Consider the following 26,635-nt stretch of genomic DNA (forward strand, 5'->3'; position numbering starts at 1 on the left):
ACAAACAGGTTGAAAACCACTGACCTAGACCAATACAGGATGGCTAGGCCACGTGCAGACTAAACAAATGTTTTCCTTTTTTCGGAATAAAAGTATCCTTGTTTACCACATTAGCAAGACTTACCTTTCTTAGGACATCCGCATTATTCTAAATTTCACTTATAACCCACTCAATTCCAACTAGAACGTTCAAAGATCGCGCGAGGTCGAGGTCATTGGGTTACACCCACAAAAGCCATCAAATGACACTGAACTGGAGAGTGTGAGTGACATCTGGACGGCCTGGCTGAGCTTTCCATCATTCAAATATCCCGCTCAGATACTTTATTCATAATTATCATATTTATCGTTGCCACTATACAATATTTTCATACAAGAAGTTAATGCACTATTACTCCATTTTTTAAATAATCTACAAATAACTGGTTACTAAGAAACATCCTCGACGGACGCTCATTTGACTCAAAAGTTCTCAGCTGATTGAAGAATAACAATTTTGGCGAAGGCCCTCAACCGCCTTGACAAGTGAGTATTGTGCATGTCTTTGGCAGTCTGTAAGTCTCGTAAATTCAGGGTATTAGGCCGAGAAGGTGGCGGGACTTGGAAGGTAAAAGAATATCAGCGGTTGTCGCAGTAAAGTGACGGAGGTGATGTCAGCCGAGTCGTGCAAAGGCAAACATTGCTGACAGAGACTAAAATTTGCGACTGTACACCGACATAGAGGCGAATGTGAAGACTTTTAAACTACGTAACTACTCATTTACATTCCGAGTTTCGTTCTTTGGCGTGGAGGAAGCACCTACCCACATCTTTAGTGTTAGCATGTTTTAGAATCAAAGGAAGGAGGAGTTTCTCATTTCTTTATAGGCAGCCGAGACCTACAGTAACTCTCAAGGCAAATCCTTGAAGAGGCGTAGGTCAGACACCTGCACTTTGTTCTGGGGTTATTTGTTACACTTATAATTTTATACCACTAAACTAACCTGGGTAGATCTATGCCAGCTGTCCGCGGTTAGCTAGGCCATGACAGTTGACGTTTTTCTTTAGAACTTTACCTGCTGAACAAGAATTTAAAGTAATATTTTGTCGTTCGGCTGTAATTAAGGTGTAAATTATCTTAGAACTGGTGTGGTAAAACCCTTTCGAGAATAGCTAACAGTAAGGGAGACCTGTTGGGAATTTGGGTTTTTTGGTGGGGTAAATAACCTGGGAGAAGGTTTCGGTACCTTATTGTTGTATTTCCTGTTATATATGTCATTTGGAACACGAAAAACAAGCGTAAAAAGAAGGGCCCATAAATGGATAGTGGGAGCCATTCCAAAGGCACTTTTCATTCATTACTAGTACTGCTGATTCTAAGCCTTAACATGCATGCGCTAGCTTTTGGTTCACCAATCAGCAGTCGCTGGTTTTCTGCACATAGCGAGAACTGCAAGAGACTGGCAATTGACGTTTTCCTATGTTATTTTACTTGCTGAACAAGAATTTAAAGTAATTACCTCTTGCCAGAACATACGAGCTTACAGGAATCTTTAAAAATGCAGATAAGGCGCACAGCGCCATTCTGCTACGGCGACCTATAGAGGCCACCCAAATTTAAAGCAGAAATGGTAATGTTTTGTTTCCCGTTTACGAAAGCTTCGAATAGTGTGCAGTGGAGCTAGACCATGGCAATTGACGTTTTTCTCTGTTATTTTACTTGCTTTGCAAGAGTGTAAGGTAATATTTTGCCGGTCGGCTGCTGCTAAATTGTAATTTAACTTTGAGCTGTGTGCGACCCACTGGTACAGACGTGCAGTTTTCAAGGGTCAGTTACATTTTAGTTACAGCCGACCAACAAAATATTATTTTAAATTCTTGTTCAGCAGGCAAAATAACATAGGAAAACGTCAATTGCCATAGGCTAGCTCACCACGGACAGCCGGCTTAGAATTACCCTAACCTGTGTTAAGAAAACTATTTCTATAGAAAAAAGCTCTGCAGGGCACCTTGTTTAGTACCAGCCCCTAGAGATGAACTTAGAAACATAAACAAAGGTTGGTAATTTCTCATATTATCTCACCTGCACTGATTATCTACCACCTTTTCTGTATTGTTCTGTCAGAAAATTTTATTAAATTAAATCTGCTTGCGGGGCTTTTCCATAGAATCACAAGAAAAGTAGCCTGTTCATTTGAAATTTGTGGAATTTTTAAATAGTCTGCTTTGTGTAAGGAAGTAAATAATCATAATCTTAGACTAGTAAACTAGTCTGTACTATAGGCTATACCAAGGGCTAGGCTTCTGACCTGTCCATGACTCATATTAGTGAAAAGTTACTAAAAATTCTTTAGGTTAGCTTACAGGGAGAATGCCACATGAAGATGTCTGTAAATTTAATTTCTTGACTGAAGAATATAGAAGATGGTGTTTGTAATGCTGTACAGGTGAGATCATTAAAAAAATTTACTTTCATTTGTTTACATTTGGGCGTTCATTCATCCCCGAGGGCTTGGTACTAAACACAGCACCCTGCATACTTTTGCCATTTAGTACTGTAGTCTGTATGGTATTCCAAAATGACAAGATTTAACATTTTTTTTTTTTTCCTCAAAGGTACGGATTTCTGTATGCTAGTATAATTTATTCATGAGTTTCATAAAAATGTCATAATGTCAGTGGTATGTCTTAATTTTTAAGAGTCACTATTTCTTTCATCAGTTGTCACAAATGTACAGTTGCCTGTGTTGTCGAATTTTTTCATACATGACAATTTGTGTTCTCCAGTAATATATATATAATTAATTTTAAGGAATTGTTGCTAATCTTGGTTTAAAACAGACTAGGAAGCAGATTTTTCTCTTTATTATTTTATATATTGAAATTTTACCTTTGCAGATGCCGTAATGGCAAGCATTAAGGTGCCAGAACAGAAGATAATTCTCTGTGGAGAGTATGGAGTTGGGAAGAGCTCACTGTTTCGTAGATATGCCACAAATACTTTTGTGACTGCCACAGACAGGAAGTCTACCCTTGGTCTTGATCACTATGAAAAAGTTTATCGTACAGGCGATAAAGAAGTCAAAGTAAGAACATTCTTGTTTATGTTTTATAACAGCTCTGTAACACTTTTCTCTTTCATCTAGTATTGTGATTTTCATTATGAACAAAAAGATTATATGTTGCTTTCAGGCCAGTATTATTGATAACTCATCTTGCTAAAACTAACCTGTACTGAGTATTTTTCACTACAACATACATTCCATTTAGTGCAGTAAAATATAGTTGTAATGCATTTAATGCAGTAAAATATTAACAAGTATTTTCAGTTACAACAAATTTTTATTGGGTACATAAAACATTTTCCTAAGAGATGTCTTTTGTTTAATTACAGAGATTCTCTTTTGACAAAACTGCAAAATTTGTTAGATAATAGAATGTTAAGCTTTGAAGATAATTGAGCCCCTGCTATTAAAAGAAACTGTACAGTGTAGTGTTTTATTCCTTGAAGCAGTTGAATGTCTCATTCTCATTGCATGCTTATTAAATATTAGTGGAAAAAAATTGGATAAACAGCACCAGAATTAGTATATATTTAGTCATGCACAGATTTGAATAGTGTGTCATTTTTACTTAACCCCTTGAGATTTTAAGGGTCTCAAAACTCATTTGGGACGAAGAATAAACTGATTGATTATGGACATAGCAATGTTTTTTTTATTATTGTTCACTGTAAATTTATTATTCTTGGTATAAAGCTGGGGTCTTGTCATTTTGTTCCTGAATACCAGTACAAGTAGACCATCTATTTTACGGTATCGGCTGGTCCAGAACCACTTTTAATCTGGACAAAATTATGAGAAACTTTAAAATGCCCATCAAAACTTTAAAATTCCCTTAGGCAGTAGATGCACTGAGTGTTCCGGCGCTCATTCTGTTTCTTTACTTTGTTAATGCTGGCGGTGATTGTCAAATATTGTTACATTATTTGCTAATTTTGCTTATATATTTGGTAAATCTTAAGAAAATAGATTTGGTAAGAATTGTATTAAATAAGCGTACAGTATACTGTATATTATTATCAGTAGAGAATGTCTGGCTGAAGCACATGGTATAGGTCTAATATTGAGCAAGCAATTACAGAATACCTTGTCTAAAATCCATGTTATATGTCACATATTGTAAAAATGACAGTTTACAATAGTGGTTGATTTTGCATAAAAAATGAGCATGGACAGATGCAGGAAAACTAGCACATGCAGTAGAAGTTACTGTAATTATTTGGAAGGTGCACCTCTTTGTAGGTTGTGTTATTTAGTTGTTTATACCTGTATTTCATTTGGTTATTTAATTTATATTTAATATTTGTTTAGTGTGTGTTGAAAATAGGAGGACCATCTCTGGTCCAGAAAAATTGAAAATCCGGCATGGCCTAGGAACCAAGGATGCCTGAAAATCGATGGTCTACTGCTGCTTTATTTGTTCAGTATTCAAAAATGGCAGAAAAACAAATGAAGTTCGTTAAGGATTTTTGGCAAAATTTCAGTGGTCAGAAGTATGATAATGTCACTTGATGTCATCAGAATCTCAGAGGGTTTAAATGATTCTCTCTCTCTCTCTCTCTCTCTCTCTCTCTCTCTCTCTCTCTCTCTCTCTCTCTCTCTCTCTCTCTCTCTCTCTCAAGTTTCAAATTTCAAGTTTCATACTGTATGGAAAAAATATTCTATTTTGTTACATGAATACATTGTTGCTCAGTTTTTGAAAAATGTTATTTTTCCATATTTCAGCTTCAGTTATGGGATACTGGTGGCATGGAAAGAGTCGCCAGCATAACTTCATCTTACTACAAATTTGCAGAAGGCGCTATTTTGGTTTTTGCCCTTGATAACCCTGACTCCTTTAATATACTGTCCCAGCACCTTTTAGATATTGTAACTTATGCAGAAAATGCCAAAATCTTTCTCTGTGGTAACAAGTATGATCTCAAGAATCAAATTCAAGTTACAGATGCAGATATGGAGAATTTTTGGTAAGTTTGTAGTATACAGTGCTGTTCCTTAAACCCTCAGTACTCAGAATACTTTATTTTGGAAAAAGAGGTTTAGTTTGTAATTTTATAAATTTCTGAAACTTTGCATGGAAATGTGTAATGAAAGTTTTTGATAAGATATGGATTTTGTAGCATGATATGAAGTGAAAAATTTTGCAAATGTAAGAGTTGTGACTCTTATTACTTGTAACACTTAATGGACTGCAGTATTGCAGTAACTTGTAACTCTTAATGGACTGCAGTATTGCAACTGTAAAAGAACATTCTCATACACAAGAACATACAGTTCTTACTTAGGCCCATATTCTACTGAATTGAGCAAGGTAGACCACTATATTGAGAGAAAAAATAAAAATGTAAATAGTACAGCTGCAGTTTATTACCTAAGGGTAATAGACCTATTGCATCCCTTCCTTTTCTTAGAGGACTTACAGCTACTATTAACCCTTAAACGCCTACTGGACGTATCATACGTCGACTAAAATTGTCTGTTGGGTGCCAAGTGGACGTACCGTACGTCGACTACAAAAAATTTCAACTTTCGGTCAACTTTGACTCGACCGAAATGGTCGAAAAACGCAATTGGAAGCTAAAACTCTTACATTCTAGTAATATTCAATCATGTACCTTCATTTTGCAACAAATTGGAAGTCTCTAGCACAATATTTCGATTTATGGTGAATTTTGAAAAATCTTTTTCTTAAGCCCCCGCTGATAACTCGGCCGAAAATTTCAGAAATTCTTTCGTCATTTTGTCGTAATTTTTGCACTGTTCTATATTAGCCGTTACATAAAGTTTTATATATGAAAATGTGCGCAATTTCATGTACAATACAACAGAAAATAACTTATGGTTGTAGCTTTTATCAGTTTTGAAATATTTTCATATAAATCACGATAACTGCCAAAATTTCAACCTTCGGTCAACTTTGACTCGACCGAAATGGTAAAAACGCAATTGTAAGCTAAAACTCTTACGATCTAGTAATATTCAATCATTTACCTTCATTTTGCAACCAATTGGAAGTCTCTAGCACAATATTTCGATTTATGGTGAATTTTTGAAAAACTTTTTCTTACGTCCGTGCCAGAAATTCTTTCATCACGTTGTCGTAATGTTTGCACTATTTTATATTAGTCGTTACATAAAGTTTTATATATGGAAATGTGCGCAATTTCATGTAGAATACAACAGAAAATAACTGATGGTTGTAGCTTTTATCAGTTTTGAAATATTTTCATATAAATCACGATAACTGCAAAATTTCAACCTTCGGTCAACTTTAACTCGACCGGAAATGGTCAAAAACGCAATTATAAGCTAAAACTCTTACATTCTAGTAATATTCAATCATGTACCTTCATTTTGCAACAAACTGAAGTCTCTAGCACAATATTGCGATTTATGGTGAATTTCTGGAAAAAACTTTTTCCTTGTCTACTTGTGATAACTTTTCGGCGAACATCTCAGAAATTCTTTGTCATGTTGTCGTAATGTTTGTATCGTTTTACATTAGTCATTACATAAACTTTTATATATGAAAATGTGCGCAATTTCATGTAGAATACAACAGAAGATAGCTCATGGTTGTAGCTTTTTTATCAGTTTTGAAATATTTTCACATAAATCACGATAACTGCCAAATTTCAACCTTGGTCAACTTTAACTCGACCGAAATGGTAAAAAACGCAATTGTAAGCTAAAACTCTTACATTCTAGTAATATTTAATCGTTTACCTTCATTTTGCAATAAATTGGAAGTCTCTAGCACAATATTTCGATTTATGGTGAATTTTTGAAAAAAACATTTTCCTTACGTCTGCGCTGTAACTCGGCGAACATCTCAGAAATTCTTTCGTCTCGTTGTCGTAATATTTGCACCGTTTTATATTAGTCGTTACATAAACTTTATATATGAAAATGTGCGCAATTTCATGTAGAATACAACAGAAAATAACTCATGGTTGTAGCTTTTATCAGTTTTGAAATATTTTCATATAAATCACGATAAATAGAAAAAATTCGACTTTTGGTCAACTTTAACTCGACCGAAATGGTCGAAAACTGCAGTTGTAAGCTAAAACACTTACAGTTTAGTAATATTCAATCAATTAGCTTCATTTTTCAACAAACGGGAAGTCTCTAGCACAATATTTCGATTTATGGTGAATTTTTGAAAAAAAAAACATTTTTTTACGTCCGTGCGTTACGAATTCATGCATCATTTTGTGATAATATTTTCTCTGTGTTGCATTGATCGTTTTACAATTTGTTATATACCAAAATCATCGCAATTTAGTGTACAATACAACTAAAAAAATGAACTCATTAGCTTTAATCAGTTGTGCTTACAGCCGATTTGTATACAATTATATGAGTTTTTTTTTTGCTGTCATATATTCCAATATTTATATATGATAATGATATTTTTTCATTTCTGATGGTTGCATACTAAACTTCAGGCAATGACAAAAAAATGAGCCAAAATGAACTCTTAATCTTAAAACTAAGCGTGCTGTGATTTTTTGAAAAAAACTTTTTTTCCGCATCGGCGCTAACTCACCGAACGCCGCCGGCATACAGGAGAAATTTTTGTAAATAGAGGCTCAGCATTTAAGGGTTAACATGCAAAATACTCCAACCCAATCCAGATGGGTAACACCAGTCAAAAGCCAATGGCAAGGCCAGTGGTTGTCAATGTTAACATGCATCCGAGGATGCCCAGCACTGCATCTCTTGGCCTGGGAAAGGAGAATGGCTTTCGCTGAAGTTCCCTACTAAGGGCCCAGGAGAAAGTAAAGAAGAGTATTTCTTCACTGACTGTCTGCCAGTTGTAGGCTTGGCACCAGAAATTCTGGAGTAGTTAGGGGTAGATCCTTGGGTAATTCAAGTTATCAGGAATGGCAAGCAACTTCTTTTTTCAGAGAGAAGCCACCACTTGTATTGCAGTCAATAGCCTGATATACATTATACAGCTGTGGCTGCAATTTTAGCTGTGGGCTGTGTTTAGCATTTAATTAGTTAAGGGAATTAATTGACATCTATAGTCCTCAATGATGCATGATTCCATATCCTTATTCACCTGGGTTCTAGGAAATTCATTTTGTTGGTTGGAGAAAGTACTCCAGTTTATGATTCTGTGTGTTGGTTTGGCAATCACTTCTCAGTATTTCATATGTACTTTAGCACCAGTTGTAACATGGACTCGAGGAATGACATCTAACATTGAAAATACTTGGTTTACTGATTATTGAGGACAATGCTTGCGGCAGAGCTGCAACATCATGTGGGTTATTTGATACATGTCTGCCAATGCTTAGAACTTCATTTCAGCTGATCCATAAGTTCTGGCACATACTCAATCCTCTGGTCGAATTGTTGAAACCTCTAATAGATCACCTTGTCTCCCTGGAGGAGCTGGTCCCCAACTGCCTTTTCAAACTGTCAGTACAACTGCGGTTGATGAAGTTGTGGTGTCTTCACTGGAAAAAGACCTTGTTGTAGCCTCAGACGAAGTCTTAATAGATGTCCAGTGGTGGCAGGATCCCATTCACTATTTATTGGAGTTCTGCTGGCCTGCCTCTCCTTAAGAGATTTTAATGTTCACAGACGTGTCAAGCCAAGGTTTGGAGTACACCCAGATTACTAGGTGACAAGAATTTAGACTTTGCAGAAAGGGACGAGCATATCAACTTCAAGTTTAATGCCTTCTAATGCCATCAAGCATCCATTCAACCTGTAGTAGGTAAGATAATAGGCCTAAGGATTCACAACTTGATGATGGTAGCTCCTGAGGCAGTGTATCATCTATCGGGACAGACGGGCTAAAAAAAGTGATGTCCAGATAGTACCAATTTTCGTTTAAGGAAGGCACAGTGTAGTACCTGACGGTCTGCTAGGCTGGGCAAAGCTGGTCTTTTGTTAGAATGGATCCTGCCTCCAGAAATCTGTAAGGCCATCGGTTGTCAGTGGGGCATGGCTCTTATGAACCTGTATGCAATAGGCCTCAGTTGCAAGCTGCCAGTTTATTCCTGATCTGCCAGATAGATTGCCTCTGTATTTGATGAGGACAATCTGTCATTATTTTAGCAGAACTATAGATTCAGAGGCTTGGTTGAAGAAACAATTCTCAAAGAACAAGGACTCCTCCTGGCTTAGCCAGATCATCCTCATATTTAACACCAAGGTAGCAGAGATAATGAGCTTTAGTCAACAAATCAGAGCCCTCTGCAATCTTTGTTTTTTAAATGAATTGTGGTGGTGAACATTGTTTTGAATGCATGTACTTGGAAGCACTGGTCAGTATTTGCAAAGTTCTACCTTTGTAATTTAAAGCATGTAAAATGTGTATACATATTCTTTGAGATGGTAAATGCAGTGGACCAAGTTTTACCTTGTTTCGGGGGAACATAGGGAAATGACTTTCAGTTCTTTCTTATGTTCTCAGTACTTGTAGGCTTATAAGATTCCAGGTCTGCAATCTTGAACATCATGCATATATGTTTAAAATTTATATGGAAATCATCAAGTGGTCATAAGTGAGTGATTGAGTTGTATGAAAACTAACTAATTTTTTTTAAGAAGGATTCGGTTTTACATGGATTTGCCTTTCCTTTTTCTTTCATGTCACTGGAGTGTGAAATGCAAACTTGTTCATCATATATATTGCTATTTCTATTACATTTTTACAATGTATGCTATTGAATTACTCTGTTCATTTAAAAACGTTGCACTTTTTTCCAAAATGTTAGCACCCCTTGCTCCATCTAATAACACCTTATAACATTTAGCTATGCCTTCCCTTTTGAAATTATGGAACACCAATAAACACCTTATCTCTAAATGAAAAATGGCCAAATTGCAATAACATTAGCAATTTCTAAGTTAAATGTATGAGATGAAATTGAGCAGCCTTAGTATAGGTGCAGTCTCAGATAAGCAGTTCAGCTCTCCTGTTAACACTTGTACCTATATTACTGGCTTGTGGCACTAGGATTAACCTGGCTGTCCAGTGTACAAATCAGCCTGTTTGCTAAGGTTTTTCAAAGCACTATAATTTTAGTATTTTTGGAGATAAATAATGTTGGGCTTCTTACATATTATGTGTGGGTGACGAGAATTCAACATTTTTAATGGTCAGTCCAAGGATCACCTTAGACATTTAATAGGAATTCACCATGGGCTGTAGACTTAGTATTTTACAAGATGGAGATTAATATTTGGCTTGCATATTCTACTAATGAAGGTCAAGGTTAACATCATATTTAGCAGTCATAATTCAAATGTGAATTTAACCTTTGTTTTAACTTCTGATTTATATGTGGTAGAAAAATCATGTATGGCTTGCATACTCTGCTAATAAAGCTGATGAGCAGAGTGAGATCAGTCAAGATCAGGATTGTGTGTAAATATCAGAGGTCAGAATGTATCTTTTTTCTGATAAATCATATTTATTAATGGCAATGCAATAAAAATTTTCTATTAAAATTGCAATGTTGAAATAAAGTATATATCTTCATATTCTTAAAGAACATTAAACACAGTGACTTTCAGGTTGTCTGTTATGTACCATGTGGAAAGACCCCTCTTTCCCATTGAGCACTCTACATCCCTAGCCCACCTTATTAAGCATTATGTTATTTTTTAATGTTCTCTAATAATGCATTTTTTATAATTGAGACTGTTTACAATATCTGGTTACTGTAATTATGATTATTGCTACTTTTACATCCTGTATCATTTTCGTTCCAGTGAACAGTGCCACAATCTCATTTCTGGTATCTATAAGACTTCGTGCAAAACTGGTGCTGGTGTAGAAGAAATGTTTGCTGATATTGCAAGACAGCTGAGCGACTCTAACCGTTCACGAAAAGAACTAGAAAGCATGAACAAGGATTCTTTTAAAGTCACTCCTCCTGAAGGTGAACCTGAGGACTCTTGTTTATGCTGAGGTGGGTGTCCTTTTTGAAATGAATTAATCTTAGATAAAATTTAAAATCTCGTTGAAAAGACTTAAGTAAACTTACCTTATAACCCATAAAAAATTATTGAAGAGCAGATTGGTGTAACCAAAAGAAAATTGATTTGAAATGCTTCATTAAGGTATTTGAAAGTGCTATAGAGTGGACCCCTGCCCATTCGCATCTTCACCTATTCGCGGATTTCTCTGTGGAACATATATACACATTATTTGCAGAAAATTCGCCTATTCACAGTATCTTCATAGAGAAGTATTCACAAGTTATTGTATTTTCATATCATTTTCATGACTAAAGGGACTTTTTGTGATAAAACTATTAAAATACTCGGGTATAAGCATTTTTAGAGGTTTTTTTGTGCTTTGAACTATCAAAATAGGCAGTTGTAAGTGTTTTTAGAAGGGTTTGAAGTATTCTCAGATTTTAGCTATTCATGGGGGCTAGTGGTACGCATCCCCTGTGAATACCAGGGGTCGACTGTACTTGGGAATTACTGTACTTTCGAATTTATGTTTTGAGGCCAAAAGCACTTGGTAATTATCATGAAACCATTTAGAGGCATGGTTGTATACTTTCAATGCTTGAATCATGGAAATTATTTGACAATAATGATTATGGTTTAGTTATAACACACTGAGGTTTGCAATTTATTGGGGATTAATTTTAAAGTGGGTTTCATGGGCATAGAGGTCATTTATGGTATATGTGACTAAGCTAACTGGTTAGTAAAGTGTGCTAATATGGTAAACTCATGTTATACTGTAATTCATTTAGTCATGATTTAAAGTCAGATGTTTCTGAGTTGCATTTCATGTTATTTCATCATTAAAGACAGAAGTAAAGTTTACATTTTAATAGGATTTTGTGAATGATTCGCAAGGCAAAGTTGATGATTGATAGCTAATGGGAAGAAACCTAAGCGAGATTAAAAAGTGAAGGGCAGAAAGCACTTTAGCTGGGGCTGGAAGAAAAGCTGCAAACAACCATGATCATTCTTTGCAGTGTATTGCACTAGGCATTCTGTAAGCAGTATTCTCCCACCAAGCAGCAAGAAGTAACCTGCCTCTAATGGACATTATTCAACACATTGTTCATGTTCAGTTATTTAGCTCAGTTGCATTCATAATATGCCAAAGCTGCTACAAAAGTTACATTGCTAAGCAACAAAGTACAATATTGCGTCCATAGCCTTCAAAAGCTACCTTCTGTGCTGTATCTCACCAGTGATTTCTTTTTACTATCTTTATTATTGTTGGTAATGAACAAACATTCATATGGAACAAGTTTAAACAACTGGTAACTTGCAATGGAAGTTTCTTTTGTACAGTATGTCAAAAAATAGAAAACATAGAAAATAAATGCCTGTAAAATTGAAAACAAATGTCTAAAAACATGCAGAAATGCAGGTGATAAAGAGTAAGACATCCATGCTTTGGGACTTGAGCCCCAGCTGCACCCACTTTTCAGCCATGTACTCTACCTCCAACTCCCTCTTTTTCACTGTTCAAGGGTCCTGCCAGGAGGCTGCAATGCCACAGCATACCACTAACTATAAATCCTTCGGGATGCCTGTTAGGCCTCTTTACATAACTGCTCTTCTGCTAAAGATTTTGCTTCCAATCCCTTGTCTCCAGCTTTAAATGCAACATCTTCCAATTGAGCATCTACTTTCAGCCATGCCCTTGCTTCCTTCCCTGCACTTTGCTCCATTGAAACTGGACTCCAGTGATCTAATTCAGGCTAACCCTGTTGTATCCACTGCCAGTATCACTGACAGTGCAAGAGAAACACCTGGAGGATAGGAATCATAATCAGGGAGGGGGCTCGGTTATACATTCATTTTTACATTAGTATCTTTGCAAATAAATGCAGTTAGACTAACACTTGTCATCCCCCATTCCCCTGGTATGCATTACCTGTGTGCAGTGTGCTTGTTGCCTACTGTTTGCTCATTAATTCATTGCATGGCTGCAAGTTTGTCATCTTGTCAAGTGTTCATGTCCAGTGAAGCATCTGTATTGACCACTTTTGGCAAGACTTCAGCATGGCTATTTGCCAGTAATAAACATACTTGGTGCTAGTTTTTGGGCTCCAACACATCTCGGCAATCTCAGTGTTCCTCCTTGCACCTTCTTTACCATCAAGATCCGGACTTTGACCCTTGCTTGCCAATGTTAATTCAGTTAACTTTATCAGCAGATGCAACTTGAGAGTTAGTTCCCTCGTTGGTGCTAGATGCTGCTTGATAGTGCCTGCATGAGACCTCATCCTTCATGCTCTTTAGTCATGCAGGAGACAATGAGTCTGTCCTATGTTTTGACCTGTCTTCTTCAGAGAGTACATGAATGCTGATTGATTGTAGTAGTCAACATTTTGAACCTTTCCTATGATATCCTGAACCTAAGAGAACCTTGATAAAGGTTTTAAGTGTAGGGTGATTCAAATAGATTTTGGTGCTGCTTTCAGTTTATTAAATCATAAGGCACTTATTTTTTTTAAGTTCAAAAAATTGGAACTGGTGGATATGTTTTAGGATTAATCCAAGATTTCTTTTAAAGGTAAGCACCAGTGAGTTGCTGTTGATGGGATCTTTAGCAAACCAAGACCTATCATGTTTGGTGTTCCACAAGGCAGTGTTCTTGGTCTGCTGTTATTTTTAGCGTGTACAGGTGGTATGGTTGTTGGCTAGGAAAACAAGATTGTTCAGTTTGACAGTGATACAACTCTTGTTGGTATAGTAAAGTCTCCACTTATGAGAAATGAAGTTTCACTTAGTCTCAATCATGACATGGAGCTGAATAGTGAATGGTGTAGTTGGTGGGGCATGAACTCCAATAAAACGTAAACATGGTTGATACACCAGTATAAATCATCCAGCTGCCACAATTAGTACAGCCAAGAAGGTCCAGTTGCCTGCAGGCTTTACAGCATAGATCCCCCGAGGTGGAAGCCGACCAATGAAAATTTGACCTGCCCAAGGTGAAAACTGACCACTGAAAATTCAACCCACCAAGACATCAATCCAGCCTTCCTGCTATAAATACCTCTCTACCTTGTAATTTCATAGATTCTCTCATTAGATGACATCTGCATGTGTGTCGATGCACAATAGTAAAATTAACAACGAAATAATTATAATAATAATAGTAATAATACAGTAATAATGATAATAATAATAATAATAATAATAATAATAATAATAAAATAATAATAATAATAATAATAAAAAGAAGACCCCAAAACAAACCTCATTGAAAAGTATGGCCGTCTGGATGCCATTGAGTTTGTAATGTGATTTTTCTCTCTCTCAAATGAGTTTCTTTGTAGCAGCAGGTAAATTATACAGCAGCTGTTCAAAGTTCATTTAGTCCATAACTTTTTGGTAGAGCTTTCTACCATTTTTCAAGAGGTGAATGAAGCCAAGGGTACAACTATGCCATATTTGTACCTGCAAGTGGGCTTACTGAAATTTTTGATGATTTTTGATTGGTTATAAGCCTGCTTGTGAGTACTATAAATTTGGCATAGTTGTACTCCTGGCTTCATCTGCCTTTTGAAAAATGGTAGAAAGCTCTACCAAAACATCAAGGAATAAATGATCTTTGGACATCTGCTGTATGATTTACCTGCTGCTACAAAGAAACTTATTTGAGAGATTGAGAAACTACAATACAAACTCAACAGTATTCAGATAAATAATCAATAATAATAATAATAATAATAATAATAATAATAATAATAATAATAATAATAATAATAATAATAATAATAATAATAATAATAATAATAATGATGATGGGTAGTAGACCTTCTTTCAGATATGTATTGTTGAGGGTGATGGCTGAATCAGCTGCATTCAGTTTATATAGTTTTCTCTTTTTTCCTAATAACTGACTTTTCTTGGTTACTGCGCTGCACCAGTAACTCTCCGATACTTGTCATTTCTGGAGAGGGAAACAGTCGTAAATCGGGATATTAATAGAAAAAACAGACAAACTGCATCTTGACATTCGTGAAATACAGATCTCTGATGTTCAGACCCTTTTAAGTTTTACCATGTATCATTTTCATAGCACTTTGATGATGAAGAACTGGCAGGTTTTCTTCAAGTTGGAGATAGTAATATTTTATATGAATTTTTTGTAGTAATTTTACCTGTGTATTTGTTTTTAAGTGTAAGTCCATATGTCATACTAACAGTGATTAATTAGTGACCTAGCTAGTTTTAATAACTGAATTTGGGATGTGTTCAATCCACAGTTCTATATCTTATTACATTACAGGTAAGTACAAGTGAAGTGTTTGTTACATCACAACCCCATTACTCATTTATATGCATATACTGTATTCATGTCTGTAATGTTCCAAGGTTAGCAGGCCTCATCTTTGTCAGACATAAGAAGGTAGTTTCACTATGTAAGGTTTGTGGTTCCTCAGGTATGTCCCAACCAGTAGCCTTTAAAAGCATGTTCAGTGTTCCCCACATGTTTACTTCATAGAATATTGTCATATGAGTGCTTGAATAATTATTTTTCATTTTTTCATATTACTCATAATTTATTTCAGCCCTGTGTCACTTAATTTCATTTTGTAAATGATAAAAGAGAGAATTCTGAAATTAGCAGGTACTTTCCAGCCATTAGTTTCATCTTTGGAAAGTGCTGCCTACTATGAGTAACTAACTTTTCATTACCCTGAAAATTTGACTCATTTGCAGTTTACAGTTTACATGACTCTAATTTGTAACTATTTCAGATGAATCATATTACCTGTTGAAGTTAGCTTACATCTTCATGCAATTGAAGGTGATCAGCTTTCAAAATCAACAAGAGAATAGTGCTTGGTTGACCTGGATGGACTTGTCTGTAAACACTTGTTTCTCCCCAGGTGGCACTGGAATGTTTATGGTTTTGTCATAATTCTTCATGCTGTGTCCTTGCACATATGGTGTGAATCAACTGTAATAACTTTGATTCTGGCAGATTTTGACTTGTTTGGTTTTTTGCTTGTTGTTTATTTTGCATTGTGTCATCTACAGACAACAAAGATAGAAATGTTAGGTTTTGTAGGAATGAGTTTTGTGTGAAACAAATGTTTTTGGTCGGACATGATGGTCACATTTTTACTGGTAGGGGTAATGAGTGTATTTTTTTTCTCGGTGTGAGAATGTATGGACTGGTCTGATGAGAATGAGTAATTTTGTGAGTTATTGGAAGATACAAGAGGCTATTGATTTACATAAACAATCAGTTAGGTCTGGTCATAAGTGTACTCTATCTATTCTTTCTTCTTCCAGTGTTATTCCTCTCTCACCTGCTCCATCTTCTAATGCTCCTTATGTGGTTCAAGAGAAACCGATATTTAAACTTGAAGATAGGAGTTTACTTCTATCGTCAGTAGCTCACTTGACCAAGTATATTATGGGTAAGGATTGCAGTTCCTCCCCATAGTGATAGACCTTTCTCCTTAATCATGAAGTGTTTAAGGCCATTACCTAAGATGTCTTCCCTCCAGCGTCCTGTGCCTTCAGCCTTTCCGCTTGAAAGTTCTGCGCAGAATGTTGGTCCAAACTGCCTGTGAGTTCTTTAGCTTGAGTAATCTTTCAAAGTGATCAAGGCTCTCATTCTAAGTGAAAGAATCACAAAGGTAAATGTAACTGATGTTTCAAACTCTCAGGGTCAAGTAGGAGGCCATGTACAGAGTTTCTGGAATGTCTGACAAAACTTCAGAGAAGAACCTTGGGTAATGATAGTTGCAGTGAAGGATACTCTGTACCTTTCTCTTCCATCCCATCAGCATCCCCAATATCTTTCACTGCCCACCTTTTGCATACAGAGAAATTCTGAATTTTGAAGGGAGAGATCAGACAGTTGTTACTCGAGGAGGTGAGGTAGCTGATTTTAAACTAGTCAGCAAGGTTTTACCACTGACTTTTTCTTGTTCCCAAGGCCTCAGGGGACTGGAGACCAGTATTAGATGTTTCCAGTCTCAGCAAGGTCGTTCATTTTACTCCCTTTTCAATGATTCATTCAGTTTGGCCTCCGCAACCTTTTGGAACGGTGACTGGATGTTTCCCGTGTTTCCTGTCAATATGCAGGATGCATACCTCCTTATCCAGATCCATCCTCAGTTGGTAAAGTATCTACGCGTTATGTTCAAAGGAAAGGTCATCCAGTTCAAGCTCATGCATGTTGGTTTGAGTATGGTGCCATCATATTCTCCCATATTTTGACTCCATTAGTGGGAGGGAGTCATCTGCTAGGAGTATGAGTTCTAAACATGGATAACTAATTAGTTCTCACTAATTCATTTCAGGCAATCTTGAGGACGAAGGATTGTCTTCCGCATCTAGCCTTGATGCTGGGCATTCTGATTAGTGTCAGCAAGTCTGCACTTCTATGACCCATGCAATTACTTATCTGGGATTGAATATCAACTCTCTCTCTTTTTGGGCTTTTCAGTCAGACAGGTCAACATTTTTATCACTCTTGAGAGAATCTCGACCCTAGCCTTGAGCCAAGAAGTGGCTGCCTCTTTTGGGTCACTTGATCTCTTTGGTAAAATTTGTTAACATGGTCCAACTAAGAATGACCAGTTTGGTTTTAGCTCAAGAACTCTTGGGTCAGGTCTTGTCTTCAGGACTCTGTTTCAATCGTAATGGTACTTGGTTTTTAATGTTGTTTATTACACAATTTTTTCCTCACTTGATACAATATGGTAGTGCTGTGAATTGCGTTCAGTCTGGGTAATTTTGTGCAAGTTCTGTGTCTCGTTGTACCTCAACATACTTTCCAAGTTGCCATACATTAATTTCAGCCCTTGAGAGTGACCTTCATCTTCTTTTTAGTAACTGTTGCTCCCAAGTGTTTTCATTGGTTTTCACCTGTGATGTTTTGTGAGTGGTTGCCAAGCTAGTGGTTTTGCTGTGTATGGAGGAGAACATATATGGCAAGATAGTGAAGGAGTACTGATGGTGACATGTTTGTTTCATTCCACTGCAGAGCCTTTGGCATCCAGTTTGGCAATAAAGTCATCTTTACTTGTCATTGGATTATATTATAGCCCAGTCCTCACTCTATGCCTGTTCTTCTGACTGCACTGCCTTTACCCTCTCATTTGCCTGCTGACCAGCCCAATGTTTTTAATTCTTACTACTCACATATTATGCCTGCTCCCTAGCTCATTACCAACATGCCCACTCCACACCTATGTTGCCTGCTAACTAGCCACCTCACTCATTGCTGCCTACTGCTCTACCTGTTGAACTGATTCCTGCCTTGCTTGCTCATCAGCCTACCTACTTGGTTCCTGCTCTGCCATATCTGCCCAGCATATGTTACTGAAACTGGTGAGGACTAGTACATGTCTCAGCCAAAGGAGACTATTTTCATCTATGACTGGCATTATGCAGATGTGCATCTGAGTTGCTTAACAAATGTGACTCGGTCTGCCATACATCCACTTGCAGTGATGGATACTATAGCAATTCTTACTGCATTGTACCACGCTTGACTGGATCTGTAGAAGCCATGACAGTAGTTTGGTGAAAGAGTGACCATAATCATGGGAGCAGCAATCAGAGCAAGAGTAATGACTATGAATGTTCCTCCTTATGCAGTGGCTTACATCATACTGAGTAGGACTTTTATAAAACCTTTGCTAACTCTAGTGTAACAAGAGTTCATTCCTTCTTCAACCAGTGTTTTTATAAAACCTTTACCAACCCTAGTGCAACAAGAGTTCATTCCTTCTTCAACCTGTGTGTTGCAAGAACGCCTTGGACGTGAAGAATCTTGAGGTCATTGATGCTTTTGACCCATTCATGTTCCCAGTGGTCATTTTAGGGAGCTTTCAGAAAAACTGGCTTAAACAGCAGGCAGTGTGGCAATTTTTAATATCAGTAGTGTATCTTCTTTACATCAAAAGCCATTGCTGTAGTACGTCTTAGGATCAGCTTAAGATTACCTTAAGAATCTGTCCTTCCAAGTGTATGGCATTATCAGTATATTGATTTTCAAGGATCTCTCAATTGTAGTACAAGTAATGGTGTTCAGTTCCCTTTTTCATCTTGTGTATGCAGTGTTTGTGGACTTTTGTAAAACCAAAGAGTGCTGTACAGTGCTATGCTGATTGTTTTCTTCCTTTAAATCAGTAGCAACCAAAAAGTGTTGTACAGTGCTATGCTGATTGTTTTCTTCCTTTAAACTTCATGTTCTGTAATTGCTGATATACATGTTGCTGCCCTCTCTTGGCATGAAAGTATCTTGCTTTGCTGTCCCTTCTGTAATTCTTCATGCTTCAAAGATCAGATCACAGTGGATGTCATCATCTCTAAATACTGATCTCCACACAATCAATGAGTGTTTTTTTTAAAACTCTTAAAATAGGTGTCATCTTAACCAACAAGATGGCAACCAGGCAAGGTTATTTGTCCATTATCACTAGAGTTCTTAATAGGGCAATTTGCCGTCTAGCACTGCTCTTAAATGTACATTTTATTTTTAGAATTCTCCAACCAAATTTAAGTTTTAAATATCAAGGTATTTGAGGACATTATTATAGCAAATCTCTCCCTAAACTTGCCAACTTAAATTTAGGTGTTGTGATCCAATAAACATTTTATTCTAACTAGGAAGGATTTATTGTTGTCAAAAAGTTTCCAGAGTTATTTTTGAAAACATGATTATTTTTTTGTATTTGACAAATTTGAAGATTAGTATGCAGTAGTATACAGAATTGCTAATCTTCAAAATCTTTATAGACAAGCAGTCCCATTAAATATGTTTGACCTTTTTTTTATTTATTTTTTTTTTACAGTTCTGGTGAGCCATGAACTGTGATCGTGACATGCACCCTTCATATCTAGGGAAGTGTATCAGCCTTGTGTTTCTTCTCTAAAATGATAAAGCTATGACTAAACCGTAGTTTATGTCTCTTCAGACAGTTAATTTTTATAAACATTAGCCAAAACTATTGCGCTTATGTTCAGAGTTCATGGAATTTTCCTTTGACTTTTTGTTAGGCTTTAATATTGTAAGTTTTAAATTCTACATTCATCCTCCATATATGTTTTATATGTTGTAAATATTTATATATAAATATATATATACATAGGGAACATTAGTGACAAATGTTGTTTCTTGAGGCATTATATGCTTGTGTATACAAGATTTTTGTATTATAAAATGAGTGGCCAGAGCAGTTAAAGTTTGTAGAGTGCTAGTCTGGAAAACTTTTGAAATCTTTGACTGCAGGAATTATGTCCATTTTATCTTGCATGCAGCAGTTTATATATGCTTGTCAGGTATACTACAATTGAATGCCAGTTTGAAATATTTTATTACTGTGATTTTGTAAATGCATTTGCCCTGACTTTTTACACTCATAGAAATCATAAAGATATGGAGCGAAAGAAAGATTTGAAATTATAATGTGGAATTGTACTTTATTGGAATTATGGATTGTTTGAAGCATAGTGATTGGTATTCTTTCACATAAAACAAGGCTATTTTTAAGCCTTCAATTAATTTTGCCAAGTTTATCCTTGGGCAACTCATAAGCTGTGCTCTGTTTCATCTCTTAATGTTCCAGAATTGTAGTCAGGTTGCTTCTAGTACAATAAAATCCTTTGTTTATTTAGTTAATGATTTCTAGTTCATAGGAAATACATGGAACGGTAATGCTGTGCAGGTCATCGAAGATAATGTTGAAGCAATTTTCTGCAGCTGTTAGGTCATAAAGTCATATTCATTGGTAAGCATTGGGACAACTTATGTTATCTAGTATTAAGAGAGACCCCAGAAAAACATCATCATCCTGAGAAATGGTCTGAAGCTGTTTAGTTGGCGTCCACGGAAGTAGTCTGCCATAGATAGAGTGAAATTAGGAGTTGGTACTTGATGAGTTTTGAGTGTTGAAATACAGGTATTAGAATATTCTTAGCATTTTGAATCATTGAAGTTTAAGAAACAGTGATGGAAATATAAAGAGAAAGTATGTATTGAGATTTAGTTTTGAAATGTAGATAGCTATGGGATAGGTAACTTTGCTCTTTCATATGGCCTGACTAAAATTGTGGTAAGTATACTATAGTGGATTGAAGTGCCAGCTTTACGTGTAAAAAGTTTAATTCTAAAGGTTAGCCATAAATTTTTAGCTAAACGTTTGTTGAAGATGCTCATCTTAGTAAAGTTACTTAGAAGACTTTGATAAATTTAATATGTATAGGCTCTTATGTTAGCTCTAGGACAGTCTTAGCCAGAAGTATAGTAAAAAGTACACCTTACTAGTCCATGTGTTGGAAGTATTTGGAAATCACAATTTTATTTGTTCCTTTAGTTGTAACTTCACAAAGTCAAGTCAGTTTGGATTTGTAGAACTATTTCTGTATAATGTTTGATACAGTACTTAGGTATTGTATTCTGAACAATGTCAGATGTGACGAAAACATTGTTAGTAGTGTAAGTCTATCACTGAGTATAGATATTCCTCCATTTTTAGTGGAGTATAATCCACATTTCTCATTAAAAGAGTTACCCTGAAAAGCAGAGTACATGTCTCTTGTTGAACCAGAGCTGATTTAAGAGTTTTATTTACATTGCTGAGGTTTTCTATTGGTGTCTGAGATTGTATGGGTGTGAATGAACAAGCATTAGTGTTCAATGGTTACTGTGTATCATTTTAAAATATTGTAGCTACAAACAATATTTGATGAACTGCTTCAGTGTTATTTTATATATCAATGTGGGCAAAGTACTAATGTACTTGTAGGGTCATTTTTGTCTAAATTATTTTTCTTAATGTTTTGTAAACTGCTTTAATTGTCCATTAATAAAATTACATCATAGATGTGCCAATATTAATCGTGTAGTCTCAGTAGTCTCACTTAAAAGTCTGATGCTGATGCTCATGCCACTTGTTAAAAAAAGAAAAAAATTAAAAAATTAAAGGGCTTTACATCTATGATGTAATGCTATCAGACACTCAAAGTGCTTTATGATATCTAATGTATTCAGGGTTCTCATCGATCTTTGCATCGTCCCTCCTCCCGCCCTCCCTTTTTTTTTTTTTTTAGCAGCTTTTCTCGCTTCATTCTGTGCCCTTCTCAAAGGAAGTTTTTCCCATTCATTCAAACATTTTCTTTCTCTCCTCTAACGCTTTGGAAAGTGCAGCACTTTTGTAATTTGAACGTCCATGTGCCAGACACTGCTGTCTTCCACCTTTGAGCAAAAAGTTAAGACATATCCCCTTTCTCCATGCCCTGATCACTGCCCAAGGAACAAAGTAGAATCTGATAGTCATAGAATCATGCAATACCAGGCTGCAATGATATACTTTTTTGTCTGCGTGCGTTTATTTATGTGCAGTTTGTTGCCTATGTTCTCCTGTGATTTATTAACCACTACACACGAAGTCCTTGCTTATCACCCAGCCTTTTTACCTTCACAGCTCAATCTAAATCCAAGTAGTAATATACTGTACACAGTATGAATATACAGTGCTGTAATAAAGTTTGACTTTGTTTTTTGTATACATAATCTTTATTTGTAAGTGCTCTTAATTTCTTGTGATTCTGGAGTGATTATGAATTTTCCTCACATCTATCTCTTTGCAGTTCAGTGGTCACGAAGCATTTTAAGGACTTTTCATTTGATTCATGCTTTGTTCAATATGCAGTTGAAGGCATGGTTACATTATTTTGTGTAAAGATGAAAATTGTGTTGTATGTGATCAATGGAATTTTGGAAAGTTGTAAGTCTGCTCCTCCCCTTAGACATCATGAAAAGATAAACCCACTCCATTGTCATAAAAATACTACTTAAGTTACCAGGGCTGACCACTGGGAAACATAATGAAATTGCCTATATTCAAAAAGGCCATTAACATTGTATCGCTTTAACTGATTGGCAAGACCAGTATTTAATAGATATAGTGTAAAGATCAGATTGTTGGTACAGTAACTGAAAAAACTCAATTCTTTGTTGTGCAGTCTGTCAAATGGTGTGTGTGCATTTGTAGACCTGTTGCATTTAAGCATAATGTATTTTTCTGACATGTTAAAAGTTTATTAGTTGATAAGCATAACCTCTGAGTAATTTACCAGTCACTCCACAGGAGGCTTCATCATGTTGGTAGTTTAAGAATAGTCCTAAATTTTTTTTCTAAATGTCTCATAATTTTGGAAGTCTAAATCATAGGTCTCAAAAATTTCTTTATCAATTGCTCTTCCCTTTGCTATATACAGTACTGCAGTGAATTGTTCATAGGTTTAAATCACTTCGACTAAATTCCTTTCCTGAGTTTGAGGTCCATAACAAATTGGTAGGTCAGTGAAGGTATTCATACTTGAAGTTACTATTAATTATTGTTTTGGTTTTTATTTACTTGGCATATGAGTTTGCTAAATTATGGTACACATGAACTGTAATTAGGTACTTTTTCACTATACTATATTTTTCCCCATGGGAGTGTAGAATGGATTTTGAATACTTGAAAACGTGCAAATTGGGAAGATTTTGTTTTTCACTCTCTTAAAGTCATTTAAGTCTATGGTTGGGTTTGATATTTGCTTCCACATAATTCTGTTGTTGCTCAAAAAGCTTACAGTTTTCTTGTCCAGGGATGGACAGTGGCAGTGATTTGAAGTATAATAAGTTTCCCAGACCTCTCAGCCTCCCCATATTTCTTGTAACCAAGAGGAAATATGTTTGTTTTTATCAGTGGTATTCTTTTGTCTCAGACATTATGTTGCTCTAGTGTATGTATGTGTGTTTGTTGCTGGTTTTTATGTTTAGTAGTGAAGAATATATCCAGAATTTCTTTTTAGTATGTCCTTCTCATCTTAGTTCTATGTTTTAACATTTCATTTGTTTGGTATAGATCCAATCATGTCCAGATGTTAAACTCTACAGATGAAGCATATATGATCATTTTTGTTCTCTTATATAATTCATGATGCTCTTATCATGTTTATTTCCAGGTGCATAATTTATTTAGTAGGTAAATACAAACTACTCTTGAATGAGTAGACCTCATGTAATTGAGCTGTGGAGAATGTAGTGTTCTGTTATTATATTCAATCTTGAGAACTGTGTTCAGGTTTTGATGTTCTTTAGAGGATGTGCTCATACCTGTATCTTGCTACAAGGCTAGGTATACAGAGAATCCAAATTGTGTATCTGAAGCAAATGTTTGCTTGCATGATAACTACCATTTTCTTAGTGTGTTAGCAGAAAGAACATATTTAAAAGTTTTTTTTATTTGAATAAATGTGTAGAATGTAGTATAGATCAGTATATTATTTATAGGGTTTATGTAAAATATTGGATAGCATTAATATGGTGTCTGAAACCAATTTTTTTTTTAATTGTGTGTCCTGTAAGCAGGAGCAGTCAGTAGTCTTGTCATATGATATATTATTTCATGAAGTGGTCAAGGCTTTTGGTTTTGCAGCTTCTTTGGTTTGAGAATTTGTAACACAACTGTGTTGTACTGTATTTGGAAGCACATTTGCAGTAAAATATAATACATTTAGTTGATAAGTTGATATTTCTTTGCATATTGCAGAATGCAGTCTTGTTCCTAATGCTTCACTGTAATTGCACTTTTTTTTATGAAGGTATCAGAACTTGTATGTTTGTGACATTTATTTATTCTTGCCACTTGTCACAAATGAATCACGTCATGACAGGCAAAGAAGGACGTAATTCTTAGTGTGTTACTGGGGTTCTGCTGTTTGGTTTAACATAGTTCTCTCTACGATGGATTAGATATTTATATTGCTGATGACCAGTGCTGTCATAGAACATGATTTTGTTAGCTATACCCATTCCATTTCCTTTAGTCTAATAGATATGGTATTCTTGATGGTGATATAAGACAGTCTTATTTTGTTTTATGGAGTCATTTTACAGTACTTACGTTCCTCACAGTGTGGAAGAAATTTTTGCGTAGTTTGTGTGTGGTGATACAAAGTAATCTTACCAATATAAATTATTTTTCTTGAACTACAAAATTTTGCAGAAATCTATTTATACAGTATAGCATAATACACATCACAACTGCTTTTACATAGCATTTGCTTGGTATGTATTCACAATAATTTCAGTAGTTCAAGACTGCAGATTATGAATGAAATGAGTACCATGAATATGTAATCATTTTTACTTAAATTCAATAGAAAGTTTAGCCATTATTTATCCTATATCTTACTTTCATTTGGCTTCCTTCATAAAGGTGTACTTATTTTTCTCACTTTATACTGTAATTGGTTAATGTTTGTTCAGTGATACATAGCATTCATGCAATATATTTTTATTTAATCAGACAAACTATTTTGCTCTTGTAATACATAAGGTGCATTTTTTATAAGTGTTATTTCAAATTACTGTATATTAAACTTCAGATTTGACTGTGGCCATTAAAAGAAGTGAGTGAAGTTTTAATACAATATACTGATTGAACAAATTGCATGGTGGTTTCTTTTTATAACCCTGAAATTTTGGGAAATTTATTCATCCCATTTTTCTCTCCTTGCTTTCCTATAGGATGCCGTTGCTTCCCTCCTTTCATCTCACTGCAGCGTGCGTGAGTGGTTCATTGTATAAGGTGTACCAAAGGTTCTTTTCAGCCCCAGACTACTGCTGTCTGTCATTTTGTTTTCATTTTCTCCATTTGATCTGTTCACACTAAACTGTCCAGGTTTATTAAAACTGTTGTGCTATGGTTGTCAACTCTCGGTGAAGATTCAGTCCTTTTGGGCAGCCCTGTGATAGTCAAGAGGTGCAAGTCAGCTGTTCGATTAAATTACTTTATTATACAAACAGTAATCTTCCCTCACACCTGTCCTAGTTCTTCACATTTTTTGCACCTTTAACTTGGCCGTATGTATAAAATTCATAAGGTGAGCTTTATGAATACACGTTATTCATTAGTCTGGTTAAACCAGTATTCTTGTAATGAAAATAATGCCTTCAGAAGTGACTAAAAGCACTTCACAGCACTTATCCTGATACATGACCCTTATGCTTGTCCAGAAGTATTCTGGCAACAATGATTTTGTTGACCAAAGGTACTAGACACTTACAGACCTCTATAGAATGATCAGAGCTAATTATTTATACAGAAAAAATTTTTAAATTTCAATTTTATTAATTCTTCATATGTTATATATTTACATGGCTGGGTATAAATATAAGTATTATCTCTTATTTTAAGTGAAAGTTGGCGAAGCTGGCAGAACAGCGAGACTTTTGGGCAGGCAGAGTGGTCTAAGGTAAGCATGATGAGGTGGATTATTTTATATCATAATCAGTTATGATTAGAACATTTTTTTGTATTCACATGTTAATGATGTTAAAAAGAAGTTACAATTTACATTTTAGAGTGGTCTAGTAACTTCAGTCAATGAAACCATTGCCAGTATATTTCTGGATAGGCACCATTCCAATGCACTAGGCATAAATGAAGGTGCACTATACATTAAAATTTATTCAAAGATTTGAATTAGTTCAACACACTTGTCTGAAATGTGGAAACATATTGCCCACTCCACTGAATAAAGTTTTGGTATTGTCTTAGTAATGGTAGAATATGCATGGTTATTGTTGTGATAGTTTTGGATTCAGC

The 26,635-nt window shown here is 35.6% G+C and overlaps 1 protein-coding gene across 3 annotated transcripts; it reads left to right on the forward strand.

Annotated features, from left to right (window-relative positions):
* The first annotated feature begins 269 nt into the window (after positions 1–269).
* Positions 270–25,477, forward strand: RabX6 (RAS oncogene family member RabX6). 3 transcript variants are annotated; one of them, XM_067114337.1, is made up of 5 exons: positions 270–525; positions 2,878–3,065; positions 4,767–5,008; positions 10,782–10,981; positions 19,826–25,477. In XM_067114337.1, the coding sequence occupies exons 2-4, from the start codon at positions 2,886–2,888 to the stop codon at positions 10,978–10,980; spliced, it is 621 nt and encodes a 206-aa protein (XP_066970438.1). In that variant the 5' UTR covers positions 270–525; positions 2,878–2,885; the 3' UTR covers position 10,981; positions 19,826–25,477. The 3 variants fall into 3 exon arrangements, with proteins under 3 accessions (XP_066970438.1, XP_066970439.1, XP_066970440.1); XM_067114338.1 differs by having other exon boundaries at positions 521–748; XM_067114339.1 differs by lacking the exon at positions 270–525 and adding an exon at positions 898–917.
* Positions 25,478–26,635: the final 1,158 nt, after the last annotated feature.

Source organism: Macrobrachium rosenbergii, chromosome 13 (assembly GCF_040412425.1).
Source record: "Macrobrachium rosenbergii isolate ZJJX-2024 chromosome 13, ASM4041242v1, whole genome shotgun sequence".
In the NCBI taxonomy this organism is placed as follows: domain Eukaryota; kingdom Metazoa; phylum Arthropoda; class Malacostraca; order Decapoda; family Palaemonidae; genus Macrobrachium; species Macrobrachium rosenbergii.